General features: G+C 46.7%; 1 protein-coding gene across 4 annotated transcripts in view; it reads left to right on the top strand.

Moving 5' to 3' along the window:
* LARP4B (La ribonucleoprotein 4B) overlaps positions 1 to 9,429 on the top strand; it is a 124,505-nt gene extending 115,076 nt beyond the window's left edge. For 3 of the 4 annotated variants that reach the window (XM_063727457.1, XM_024253587.3, XM_054523130.2), the window contains exons 15-18: positions 1,081 to 1,245; positions 3,890 to 4,014; positions 4,110 to 4,218; positions 5,717 to 9,429. In XM_063727457.1, coding sequence (XP_063583527.1) covers positions 1,081 to 1,245; positions 3,890 to 4,014; positions 4,110 to 4,218; positions 5,717 to 6,004 — 687 coding nt within the window. In that variant the 3' untranslated portion in view covers positions 6,005 to 9,429. Of the gene's footprint in view, positions 1 to 1,080; positions 1,246 to 3,889; positions 4,015 to 4,109; positions 4,219 to 5,673 lie in introns of all 4 variants that reach the window. The other variant, XM_024253588.2, reaches the window with a different exon arrangement.
* The last annotated feature ends 2,844 nt before the right edge of the window (positions 9,430 to 12,273 follow it).

Raw genomic sequence — 12,273 nt, 5'->3', positions numbered from 1 at the left:
CAACACAGACTGGACTGGGGTTTGTGTCAGCCTGAATTCATTTTCATCCTTTGACCTGCTTTCACTTCTAACATATTTTCTCTAGAATCTACTGATGCAGGGATTCACCTTCCTGTGTATAAACTTTGGAGAAATGTTGGCACTCTCCAGTTAGGTGGATCCCATGGGATCTTTGCTTCCTGGTCAGAGTAGCTCATTGTTTCAACTAAAAATAGTTGTATTCTTTAGTTAATACAAATTCATTTCTAAACTAAATGTAAACTCATTTCCCCTTTCTGTGCCGTGTGTCCTTCAGCTGAGGAACTGCGTACTCACAAAATGACTGCCAGCTTGTTAAAGCGGGTTGATAGATCATTTTCCAATGAAAGGTATTACTGCCTTTCTCCTGAGATTTGGGCTTACAAAGTACACTCACTTCTTCTTATACTGAGTTTGCTTTCGTGAAGTCAAAGAATCTGATTAGAATTTGTTATCAAATCCTGTTTTTAATTATTTAAAAATAGAAACTTTCATTAAGTTTATTTTCAGAGAATCCGAGCCCCTCCCTTTGTTAAACCGCTTTCTTGATGCACGTGTGTAAAATTTCTTACACAGGTTGTGGAGTTGTGGAGAGTGTCATATTTTGTTTTTTACAATTATCTTGTGACTCACATTAAAAACTATGCTGTAATAACACAACACTTGTCTGAAAGTGAGAAAGTTTAATGTCTAGACTCAGGCTGCCCTGCTTTCCATCTGGTGGGCTGGAGTCACTCCAGAGTGTCTCCCTTGCCTTCAGCTGCCCCTGCTGTTCGTGAGTGCTGGCAGCCATGGGTGGATGGCTCTTTGGATGTCACCTTAGCCTCACTGTGTCCTTTGTGACACGTCTCTTGGGCAGCAGCATCCTTGAGATTTCAGTTTTACAGCTCTGCTCTAGATGGTTGAAATTGCTTGGGAGAACCTTCAATTGGGTGAGGAAGCCCTTGTCTGGGTTGAATGGTCTGCTTGGTTCTACAGCTATTTTCTAGACAGGTGTGGAAACGAGAAGCTGCTTGGCCTTCTCTCTCCATACCGTGACCCTGGGGTGTCATTCTGTTGCAGAGCAGCCAGACACAGTCTCCAACGCCACCAAAGCCTCCGTCGCCAAGCTTCGAGCTGGGGCTGTCCAGCTTCCCTCCATTACCTGGAGCTGCCGGCAATTTGAAGACAGAGGACTTGTTTGAAAACAGGCTATCTAGCTTGATAATAGGACCATCCAAAGAAAGGGTAAGGGATACATTGCATGTCTAATAGTTGCCAACAGTGTCTAAGTACGGGTTCCGTGTCAGGCACTTTGCTGAGCTCTTTATACATGTTTGTTTTTAATAAGAGAGGCTTGGAGGCCACGTGATTGCAGAGGTCACACAGATTTGGAGTAAGGCCAGCCTTGAACCCAGGGCTGGGCCTTCTCCTTAACATTGCTGTCTGATGAAGTCAGAGGTAGAAACCTGTGCTATGATGTGCCGTACACACCCTTTCTGTCACCCAGAAACTTACATTGCATTGTCATTGTTGTAGTTCAGACCTGACTTTATTTTACAAAACAACAGAATGAAATAGAAAAATCTGAATTGTATTGGAAATAATTAAAATGTGTAGTAATCTCCATGAGACAGGAGCAAGAAGCCTGGGAGAACCTCACTGTAGTGTTGGTGGCTTCTGGTGAGGTCTGGGCTGCCCCACGAGGTGCCGCCTCCACTGCAGTGAACATCATCCCAGGAGTCATCCCGAGCTGCGGATGACAGAGGACACTCAGCCCAGCACTCTGGCCTCTAATGTGCTTAGGAGGTGAAGGTGGGACTTGGCCAGCTGCCACACCTGGCGTTGAAGGCTCTGGGAAGTACAGAGGAAGTTTTCTGCCCAGTTACCTACTGTGCATAGGAAGAGCCCAGGAAGAACCTGCTGAGCACTCCTGGTTGCCGGTGTCCCCTGTGCCAGGGGCCCTTTCCCCAGCTGTGCCCCAGAGTCCCCACGTGTCTGTTCCACGCCACATGACTGTGCCACTTGCTACCCCACCCAGGTCTGCAGAGTCAGTGTCTCTTCCACCCTGGGCTTTAGGGAAGGCCCCGCAGTAGATAGAACCGTTCGTCACTTCCTAGGGCAGAATTTAAGGTGGATTTTGATGCAGTATCTTTACACTGAAAGCCAGGTGACGTGTCTAGTCCTTTTCATATTGGTAGATGGTCATGCTCCTGTTTAGAGATTGAGTACATTCCAGGATTGTCACATTAACCTTAAATTTCCACACTGTCATTTCTAAGGTATTAGTGCCTTGAGAAGAAATTCACTTTAAAGATCATGAATTCTAGTTTTCCAACTGTAGCCTACTCCCCTTGGTATTGAGTGGAGGAGAAGAGGCAGGTCTCCAACCCTGCTTCAGAAACAGCAGCTACCGCTGTGCCCAGTTTGAGTCTTGTGTAAGGTTTCTCTTGAAGAAAGAATTGCTTCTTTGAAAAGCCTGACCCTGAGCCTTATGCCACCACCCAGGTGTAGTGGGCTCCATTGCTGCTGCTTGGGAGCTTCTTGAGTCAACAGTGTGGCCCTTGGGTTTCAAAGTGGGGTGGAGGCTCCAGAAATGATGGGGTTCAGCCCTTCCCCTGTTGACATGGAGCTCGTGATGGTCACTCTGACTTGCTTCATGACCTGCAGTTGTGGATCTGCATTTCATTTGCATTGGGACTGAACATATCCTGAATTAATTAATTAATTTGTTTATTTAAGATAGAGTCTTGCTCTGTCACCCAGGCTGGAGTGCAGTGGCATGACCTTGGCTCCCTGCAACCTCCGCCTCCTGGGTTCAAGTGATTCTCCTGCCTCGGCCTACCGAGTAGCTGGGACTACAGGCATGCACCACCACACCCAGCTAATTTTTGTATTATTAGTAGAGATGGGGTTTCACCATGTTGGCCAGGCTGGTCTCAAACCCCTGACCTCAGGTGATCCGTCCACCTCAGCCTCCCAAAATGCTGGGATTATAGGCGTGAGCCACTGCACCCGGCCCCTACCCTGAATTTAAAATGAGCTTTTAAAAAGGAGTCCTTTGCCATCCTGTTTCCACCAAGCTGGATTCCTGCTGGTCGGGCACAGGAATCGCAGCAGATTCTGGTTCTCTAGCTGGAAGGCCTCTAGGTCTGTCGTCAGCCTTCATCTAAGGGCAGAAGTGTGAAGATCACCTGCCCTCCTGCCTTTTTTAAGTTGCATGACAAGTGTATCATCAAATGCCATATGTATAAGATCAAGCACACATGAAATAGCCCCTGCACAGGGATTGCTGGCTGGAGTAAGGAGGGAATAAGTTTCACTCCGTCCTTAGCTTCCTGGCCTTGGGCGAATTAACTTGGAGGTATTGGGCCTCAGTTTCCTCACCTGTCGAGATGGGGGCATTCGCACACCTGCTTCCTGGGATTGTGAATTCAGGGAGGGCTGGGAGCTCACATTTGTACGGGTGTGGAGGCGCCAATTGTTTTTTCTCAGCTGTGTGAATGAGTTGTGTTGAACTGTGTTAGGATTCGACACTCAGCAGATATGCTGAGTTGTGCCGTGCCATGCTGGGCCCAAAGTGCCAGGTGGGTGAGATGTGTTTGATGCCTGTTCAGTTAAGAAATAAGCTTGTAGATCATCATTGCGGGAGAGGAGATAAGGGCCTGCGATGTAAGAACAGTGGGGCATTTGCCGAGAAAGAGAAGGGTGGGCTCTCTGTGGGGCAGAGGATAGTCCTGGGTTCTGTGACATTTTTGCTGGAGAAGACCCTCTTGCCCTGTGTCCTTGTGCCGCTCTCCCAAGGCTGTTCACGGGTGGGGTGAACGGGCACTGGTACCAGCTCCGCTTAGTGCCGGCAGGACTCTGATGAACACTCTTGACCCTGTTTCAGACCCTCAGTGCAGACGCAAGCATGAACACCCTTCCTGTAGTGGTCTCCAGAGAGCCCTCGGTGCCGGCTTCTTGTGCTGTATCAGCAACGTACGAGCGATCCCCCTCCCCAGCTCATTTACCCGAGTGAGTATTGGTGTTCTTCCAGCGCCTTGGTGTTGACTGACTTGAATGGCCCGTGATGTTGCATGAGATTCAACTATTGGGTGGCATTTTTACAGTGATCCCAAGGTGGCGGAGAAACAGAGGGAAACCCACAGTGTGGACAGACTTCCTCCCGCCCTCACTGCGACCGCATGTAAATCGGTGCAGGTGAACGGAGTCGCCACGGTACGTACCTTGCGCCTGCCTTCCTACACGACAGCCGCGAGGCTCTGGTGTGAACAGACGCTGCGCACTCCTGCACCTGCTCGTTTTTTAATCACATCTAATTTGGTGGGTTTTTATTTGCGTCTGTCTGTGTTGTGTTTTCTGTACAAAATACCTTTAATATTTGCTAATAATTTTCCACTAACTACCCCAGTTCTTTCTCAGACCACCATGTAGTCCTTTTATTTCAGTGTTGCTCAATAGAGGTTTCTTGAGTAGTAACAAGACCCCAGCTCCTGTTTCTCCATAGACGTTAGGATCATTTCAGCATTTCGCGCGCGTGTGTGTTTGCGTGCGTGCGCATCGTGTGTCTGATGAAGAGACAGGAAGAGCAAGATGGTGGCCCCACCAGCCTCCAACCCCTGTGGGCCCAGCAGGCCTGAACCCCAGCGACTTCCTTTCTGCTGTTTTTCCTACTGGGTGAACCGTGGCCTCTCTTATTCTGAGTTGTGGCCTCTGTAGTTTGATCTTGGGTGAGCTTTTTCCTTGAATTTGGGAGTTTAATCCCTTACTGTCCCCTGGGCTGAGTCTAAAAAAGGATTTTTTTATAGGTTAAAATTAATAATTTTAATAATAAATAATAATAATAAAAGGAGAGGCCAGGTGCGGTGGCTCATGCCTGTAATCCCAGCACTTTGGGAGGCCGAGGTAGGTGGATCATGCGGTCAGGAGATCCAGACAGTCCTGACCAACATGGTGAAACCCTGTCTCTACTAAAAATACAAAAAATTAGCTGGGTTTGGTGGTGGGCACCTGTAGTCCAGGAGAATCACTTGAACCCGGAAGGCGGAGGTTGCAGTGAGCTGAGATTGCACCACTGCACTCCAGCCTGGGCGACAGAGTGAGACTGTGTCTCAAAAAAAAAAAAAAAAATTAAGGGAAATATTTTACTTTTCTGTTATTTAGTCTTTATGCTTCCACTTATCTGAAAACCCTATTACACATTTCTTTGAAGATTTTAGCTGTCTTCATCATTCTTATACATTTCCAGTCCTTTGTAGTTTGAAATGTGCAAAACATTTTTATTTAAAGACTGTTTTTGGAGTTTGCCTTTCAGGGTTGAGTACCGTGTGAGGGTCCACTGCCCACCGTGGGCACCTGGGACACCCTTCTGTTGTCCTGAGCTGGCGGAGCCAGTGTGGGCAGCATCCGGACTCTTCCTAGACTTCTGCGTTGCCCAAGCAGGCCTAGGGCTGGGTAGGGGATGGCATTCAGTCAGCACTCTTCTTCGTCATGCCTTTTCTAATTTTATCCATTACTACAGTAGCACAGAGGGAGTGTTATGCTGCAGGGGAAACTAAATCATTAGATTTTATGAACTTTTTAAAAGTTAAAAACACTAGTGAAGATGGAAACTTAGTTACAGTTGAAAACTCTTTTATCTTAAGTGAACTTGATTTCCTGTCTTGTCCCTAGAGACACCATTTCACACAGGTAACCCAGGATTGTCTGTTTCCAGGAATTGCGAAAGCCCAGCTACGCAGAGATTTGTCAGAGAACGAGTAAAGAGCCTCCTTCTTCCCCACTGCAACCCCAAAAAGAACAAAAGCCAAACACTGTTGGTTGTGGGAAAGAGGAAAAGAAGCTGGCAGAGTCCGCAGAGAGATACCGGGAGCCCCCAGCCCTCAAGTCCACACCTGGAGCCCCCAGAGACCAGAGGCGGCCGGCGGGGGGCCGGCCCTCGCCCTCGGCCATGGGGAAGCGTCTCAGCCGAGAGCAGAGCACTCCCCCCAAGTCTCCTCAGTGAAAACCGTAGGTCTGGGAGGGGTCGCAGAGCGCTGTGTTAACCACAAACGAGACACTCTTCCCACTCAGTGCGAGGGCGAGCCGCTGGTTAGGAGCTTGCAGTGTCTGAGGCCTGTGGGATCCTCAAGTTGGTTTTCTTCTGTGAGTTGGATTCTCCCCCTCTTGAAAAAAAATCGATTTTTCAGGATTTAATTAATACAAACCTTATTTTAGGTTGGTGCTTAACTGGAGGTGATGCATAAGTCTGATTTTTTTTTCCAAGATAGAAAAAGCATTTATCCTAACAAATTGGTATTTTTTATTAAGCCTCCATGTGGCTCTGAATGCAAGCTATATATAGTGAGTTTTTCTAAATTAAGGGAACTCTGCTTTTTTTTTTTTTTTTTTTTTAAAGTAACTGGTCTGCAAGTGCATATCTCTAGAATGTCCCCGCGGATGAATGAGGGCCAATGGCCTTGGGAGAGGCAGGTGTGGCCTCGTAGAGGCAGTGCTGGCCGCGCCAGGGCATCAGTGCTGATGTGGGAGCTGTGCTTCCACCTAAGCCGTTGGTAGGGGACTGTGGCATTTAAGAATGTAGAGAGCGTGTCCTTTTTGATCTCCTGGGCAGAGTGAACCTGCAGGGGCCACCCCAGAAACCTTGGTTCTGATGCACTGCAAGCAAGTAACCAGCTTCTCACTCCAGTTTCAAGTGGCTATTATGTAATATAAATTCAAAGCACATTGTGAATAGGACCTAAATGAAAACATACACTTTGTTGCCCACTGACATGTTACCAGAAGTTGTACCATGATGTTGTTTTGACCCCTGTGAGCTGACAGCCCCGGCCCTGCTCTGTGCACATTTCTGTCCGTGTTCCCCAGCACTCTGGTTGGAGAGAGTCCACATCTTCAGCTCCGTGTGGACATCTTCCTGTACCTCTGCATCAGCACATGGATTTAAGAGTTATGTAATCGTGAGAGAATGGTGTTTGTGGTTTTTCCCCCTCTTTGGCTGGTGGAGGATAAAGTTCCTGCTCTTTTACCTCCAAGACGAGGGCCTCATTGATTCACTTCCAGAAGTGCTGCACTTCTGAAGAACAAGGATGCACTAAAGTTAGCAAGTTTATAATAAAGTTAAATATAAATTATTTTGTTTTAAAATGCCTCAAATTTTTCTTTATTCTAAGCAGCAAACATTAAAATAAGAATATTTCCTGCTAAATGTAACCATACACTTTATTCCACAAAATGTTATTTAACAAGACTGAGGGTTTTTTTTAAGAAAAAATTATTTCCATCCAATATTTAAAGACTTGAATTTTATTTAAACTTGAAAATGACTTTGCCTTAACTTTTGTATAAGACAGCTTAGAGTCCATGGAGCCCGGCCCTGGGTTGGCGTGAGTGGGTCAGAGTTACTCAGTTACTGCGTGGATCTCCTGTCGCTAGTTTTACTGAGTAAGCATACTGTAGTACAAGAGCTAGCAGTAGTTTTTGTAATATACCTTAAAGATCTTCAACAGTTGATCTTTTTTCAGAATGTTGGAAAATCCTGTAAATGCAAATAGTCAATACTGTATTAAATACGTGCACTTGGAGTGTGCTTCGCTTGTACAGTTGTAAATAATCAGAACATATGAAAAAGGTACCCTACAGAGAAAATTCTGATACAGATTATTGATATATTATAAATGTTGCTGTTGAGCGGGATGTAGATAAACTAAATGTTGTGGTTTGAATATTATTTTGATTTGTTGAGATTTTCTTTTTTTCTTACATCGGTGTGTTGAACTGATTCTGCCTCTTTGCTGCAAAAGGGAATTGGAAAGTCTTATTAAAAGCCTCCAGATGTTTTCATACTCTTTTAAAATGTATGTAAATGCATACTAATCATATCTAATGTGAAAGAGTTTTAAAGTATATAGAGAGCAAAAACTGGCCGGATCATAAGTGAAGGTGACTAGTAATCTAATTAAAATCACCTGCAGCTAAGCATGATTGACCTTGCCAGAGGAAAACATGCCTGACATATTTGACCGTTTCCTTTAAAGCAGTTGCCATTATTCAAATACAGAGAAATAGCCACAGGGCTAGTGTTTTTCAAATGCATTTTAAAGAACGTGGGGATTTTTTTTTTTGTAGTTGTCAGTTCACTGACCAAAAAAAAGTCAGAAATAATTGATCTCTGAAACCCAAACTCTCAATACTCTGAAAGCTGGGAGGCAACCTCGAGGCCTGGGCCTACGAGGTGCATCTTCGCTACGGAAGGGCCAGGGCGCCATCAGCCATTCCTGAAACACAAGGCCTGCCCATCCACCAGTGAGTCCTTGGTTTTTAATAATGAGAAGTCCTTTCCCCCAAGGTGTGAGCATTGCAGCGCAGTGTGTGTGTGTGGTTAGAGCCAGCTTAGTCCTTCACTTTGTCGACTGAAGTGTGAGCTCAACAGCTGCATGAGGAGGGCAGCGCGTGCATTAGCCAGTCGCCACTGGAGGGCTCTGCTGCCATCCGGTCAATACACTGTAGTTACTGCCTAGCCAGCAGCAGTCTTCTGCATCAAGAGCTGAAACCTTGCTCGGATGTGATTTTTATAGCATCCTTTTTAATTAAACAAAGGTGAAATACAGATTGCTATATAATGTCTGAAAAAACCTGATACTACTTCAAGAGTTTCCACTCAGAAGAAAATGAGAGTTTTCATAATAGGAAGCTGTGGCGGTCCATGCCAACTGTGCTGTGTCACATACAGCAATGAGAGTGGCGTTCATACATTTTTTTTTAAGTTAACACCCTCCTTTACCCCCAGCAGTATCTCAGGTTATAGAATCAGAGATGCAGCAGTGACAAATGGCATTTTAACTTGTAAAATCGTGTGATGATGCTTATCATTTTGAAATAGAAGAATAAAAACCTGGTCCCGTTTCACCAGACATGAATTTCAAGTGGAGTCTCGTTCTCTGAGAGTGAGTGTCTTGACATTTTCACCCACTGTCACATCACCAGCTGTCACTGGCGGGTGGCAGTAAACGTCCTGCGTTGCTGTATTAGGATCTCTGCAGTTCAGGCTTAAAAACCAGTTCAGTGTATCCGGGCAACGGGTAGTGGTGGTGCATGCCTGTCTGCGTGCCCCGCTGGCGAGCTGTAGTTGCGGCTTGCGTGCCTCGCAGCCCACTACAGGGCTGCAGACAATCGAGGCGAGGGCGCTGGCCGCCTGCAGCTCACAGCGGGGAGGTCATGTGGTCGCTCCTCGAGGGTTTCGTTTTTGTTCTGCTTCATTAAGACTGGAATCAAGCTTACATGTAAACTATTGGTAATTTAAGTTTCCTTTTGTGTCATTCAGTGTAAAACTGTCTAATTTGAAAAAAAAAATGTAGGTTATGAAAATAAAGATTTAGGCACTGTTCAATTTTTCTTTTGTTTTTTTAAAATTAAAATTTCTTCAATAATGCATCTTTTCTAAACATAGTTTTTTTGTCTGTTCCCATAAGTGCATGAGAAAGAAACACGGGCCTCATATATGATTGGATCCTAAAGGCTTCTCACCCACGTGGGGGCTGGCTGTGGCACACGGGGCTCACCCTTTGTGTTTTAGGGGTTCAGAGTGAGCATTAACATCAAGTGCTCATGCGGAGACAGTCATTACTGTGACTGCCAAGATTTACTGCAAAAATAGATGTTCCTGTATCAGGACTTTGATTTTGTTAAAATGGCACTCTCTCCAAAGCTGTGTCCATGAAGCTGTTTGGAGCTAACGTTGGGTCCTCATGGTGATGGACTCATCCTTAGGCAGCAGTGATGTCTGCACTAGGAAGAGGCTGGCGGGAGGCGGGGCCCCTCCTGTGCCAGGCACCGAGTGGATGGGGGACTGATTAAGATGTTGCTGCCTTCCTCCTCTGTGCATTGCCTTTTCATGTCGTCTTCCCATTTTTACTATCTTTTTCTGATGGAATTAATATTCTTGATCTGTTAAGGCTATTAATCCTTTGTTATATATGTTACAAATATTTTCTTTCAATCTACCATTTGTCTTAACTCTTCATTTAGAATAGTATCTTTTACGGTGTTTAATTGTTGTGTAGTAAAATTTGTCAATCTTCTCCTTTGTTGAGTGTCTTGGACTTGCTTAAGAAGGCTTTCCCTACTCCAGAGTCATAAAGTTAATTGTGTGTATGTGTGCGTGTGTGTGTGTGTGCGCACATGCACACACACACACATGCCTTTAATCCAGCTGGGCCTAATCGTGTGTGTGGTGTGTGTGCTTAGGCAGGAACCCAATTTTACTTCATGCCATGTGGAAAGTCTCTTTTTCCAGTATCACCAGTGAGTTCACTGTCTCTGCACTGGTCTGCAGTGCTGCTTCTGTTACTTGCAGACTTCCCATGTGCGCATGGATCTCAACCTGGGGTCTGTCGGGTCTCTATTCTACACTGCTTATTTCCCTTTCTGTCCTAACACCGTAGCATTTAACTCACCCATCATCCTGTGTTGCTGAGAATTTCCTTCATATAACTCATCACAGTATGATTAACTGTGCTCCCTGAGGGCAGGAATTATGCCATCTGGATCACCAGCCTCTCCCTTGTCCTTAGCACGCCATCTGCAAATTAGCAGATACTCGGTAAATGTGTATTAACTCTAAGTATATTTTGTGTCTTCTCTGTGCACAGCGCTGCCCTGGGAAGAACTAGGATGAGGTATTGACTTGCTGTTGCCACATAACAAACCCTGCCAGAACTCCCTGGATGGAAGTGACCACCGTGTATCTGTGGATTGTCTGCAGGGCTCTGCTGGGGTCAGCAGGTCCCACAAGAGAGCTAGGGCTCGGTCTCCTCATGGCTGTCAGAGGTTTACGTATTCCGCCCCCCAAAGTTTGAAGTTGTTGTATTCCATTCCTTGCTATATCCACACCTTTTAATAATGCCAAAATCCCGTGTTTCTCTAAAGCATTGGATTGAACCAACTGAAGAAGGACCACATGTGTTGCTGGGCCTGCTTGGGCACAAGCTGTTTCCGATCCAAGTCAACTGCTGGTCTGCTTAGACGAAGGTGTGTGGGTGTCTCCACCATGGAGAGGAGGGACAGCAGGTGAGGCCGTAGGCCAGGAAGGGTACAGCCTAAGCGTGCGGTGGCTTAGCCAGAGACCCTTGTGCACCAGCCTTCAGGTGCTTATGGAACTTGTGTCAGCCCAGGCCATAGCCAAGTGTATGACGTCTTGGAGCATATATGCCAGGCCAGCCAGAGAGGCTTAGCCCTGCCCTGGTGGAGCTGGAGGGCCGCAGGGCTGCCCGGTGGGGTCAGGAGGTTGTGAAGAGGATCCTGATACAGGCTGGGCCTCCCTGTAGGCATGAGCCCCGGAGCATGGAGTGAGCAGCTCCACCCAGAGGGGCTTGCAGGACCAAGCTGGGACAGCAACCACCAGGCCCCGGGGCAGATCAGTGAGCGTCCAGGAGATGCAGATGCAGAAGACAGCCAAATTCATTCACCTCTGCGTGGGCCTGTGAGGGCCCACAGAGATGCATTTTCATCCACGACCAGGATTTCCTCGGCCGGAGCAGCCGCTTTTCCCAGCCGAAGCTCACTATGTGTTTACTACATAGGATGTGAGTGTACAGAAAGGCTCTCTCTAAGGTTAGCTACATGTGCAGAAATGTGGGGCGCTTACAAGTGTGAGCAGCCGCAGCCTGTTCCTCACCCCTGTCCTAACGGCACATATTCCACACATGCATATTTAGGATCACCGTGTCTTCTTGTTGGACAGATCTGTCATTAGGACCCTGGACCCAAGTAATTGTCTTTGCTCTGAAGTTTTACTTTGATAGTAACAAAGCCATTCCAGCTCTTTCTTTTTCACTCCTGTCGGTGTGACGTGCCATTTTTCATCCTTTGACTTTCAGCCCGCCTGTGCCCCGTCTGAAGGGAGTTTGTGGACAGCACGGAGTGGTGGGTTTTTGTAATCCACTCTGCCAGCCTCAGTCTTCCAACTGTTGCGTATGGACCAATTACATCTGCCCTTTCGCTGTTCCCTGCTGCTGTTTCTTTTTTCTCTTTGCCTTCGTGGGGATTGTAATTTGCCAATTCTCAGTCCTCTGGTGCTCTCAGCTCCCAGTTGACCTTCTCCTGCTGCTGCGCATCCCCTTTCCTGAGGCCAGCGGGGGCAGTGCCCTCTTCAGTGTCTGCACTTTGCTACTGGGTAGTTTCTTCCAGGCCCACACCTTTCTATTCTACTTCGTGCAATGCCACACCTTCCATACCAGCTGAAATGCATCAGCCTGGAAGCACAGAGGCCCCAGGCTG

The sequence above is a fragment of the Pongo abelii genome, chromosome 8 (genome assembly GCF_028885655.2).
Source record: "Pongo abelii isolate AG06213 chromosome 8, NHGRI_mPonAbe1-v2.0_pri, whole genome shotgun sequence".
Classification (NCBI taxonomy): domain Eukaryota; kingdom Metazoa; phylum Chordata; class Mammalia; order Primates; family Hominidae; genus Pongo; species Pongo abelii.
The sequence above is the reverse complement of the archived record's forward strand: the minus strand, read 5'-3'. Positions and strand labels throughout refer to the sequence as shown.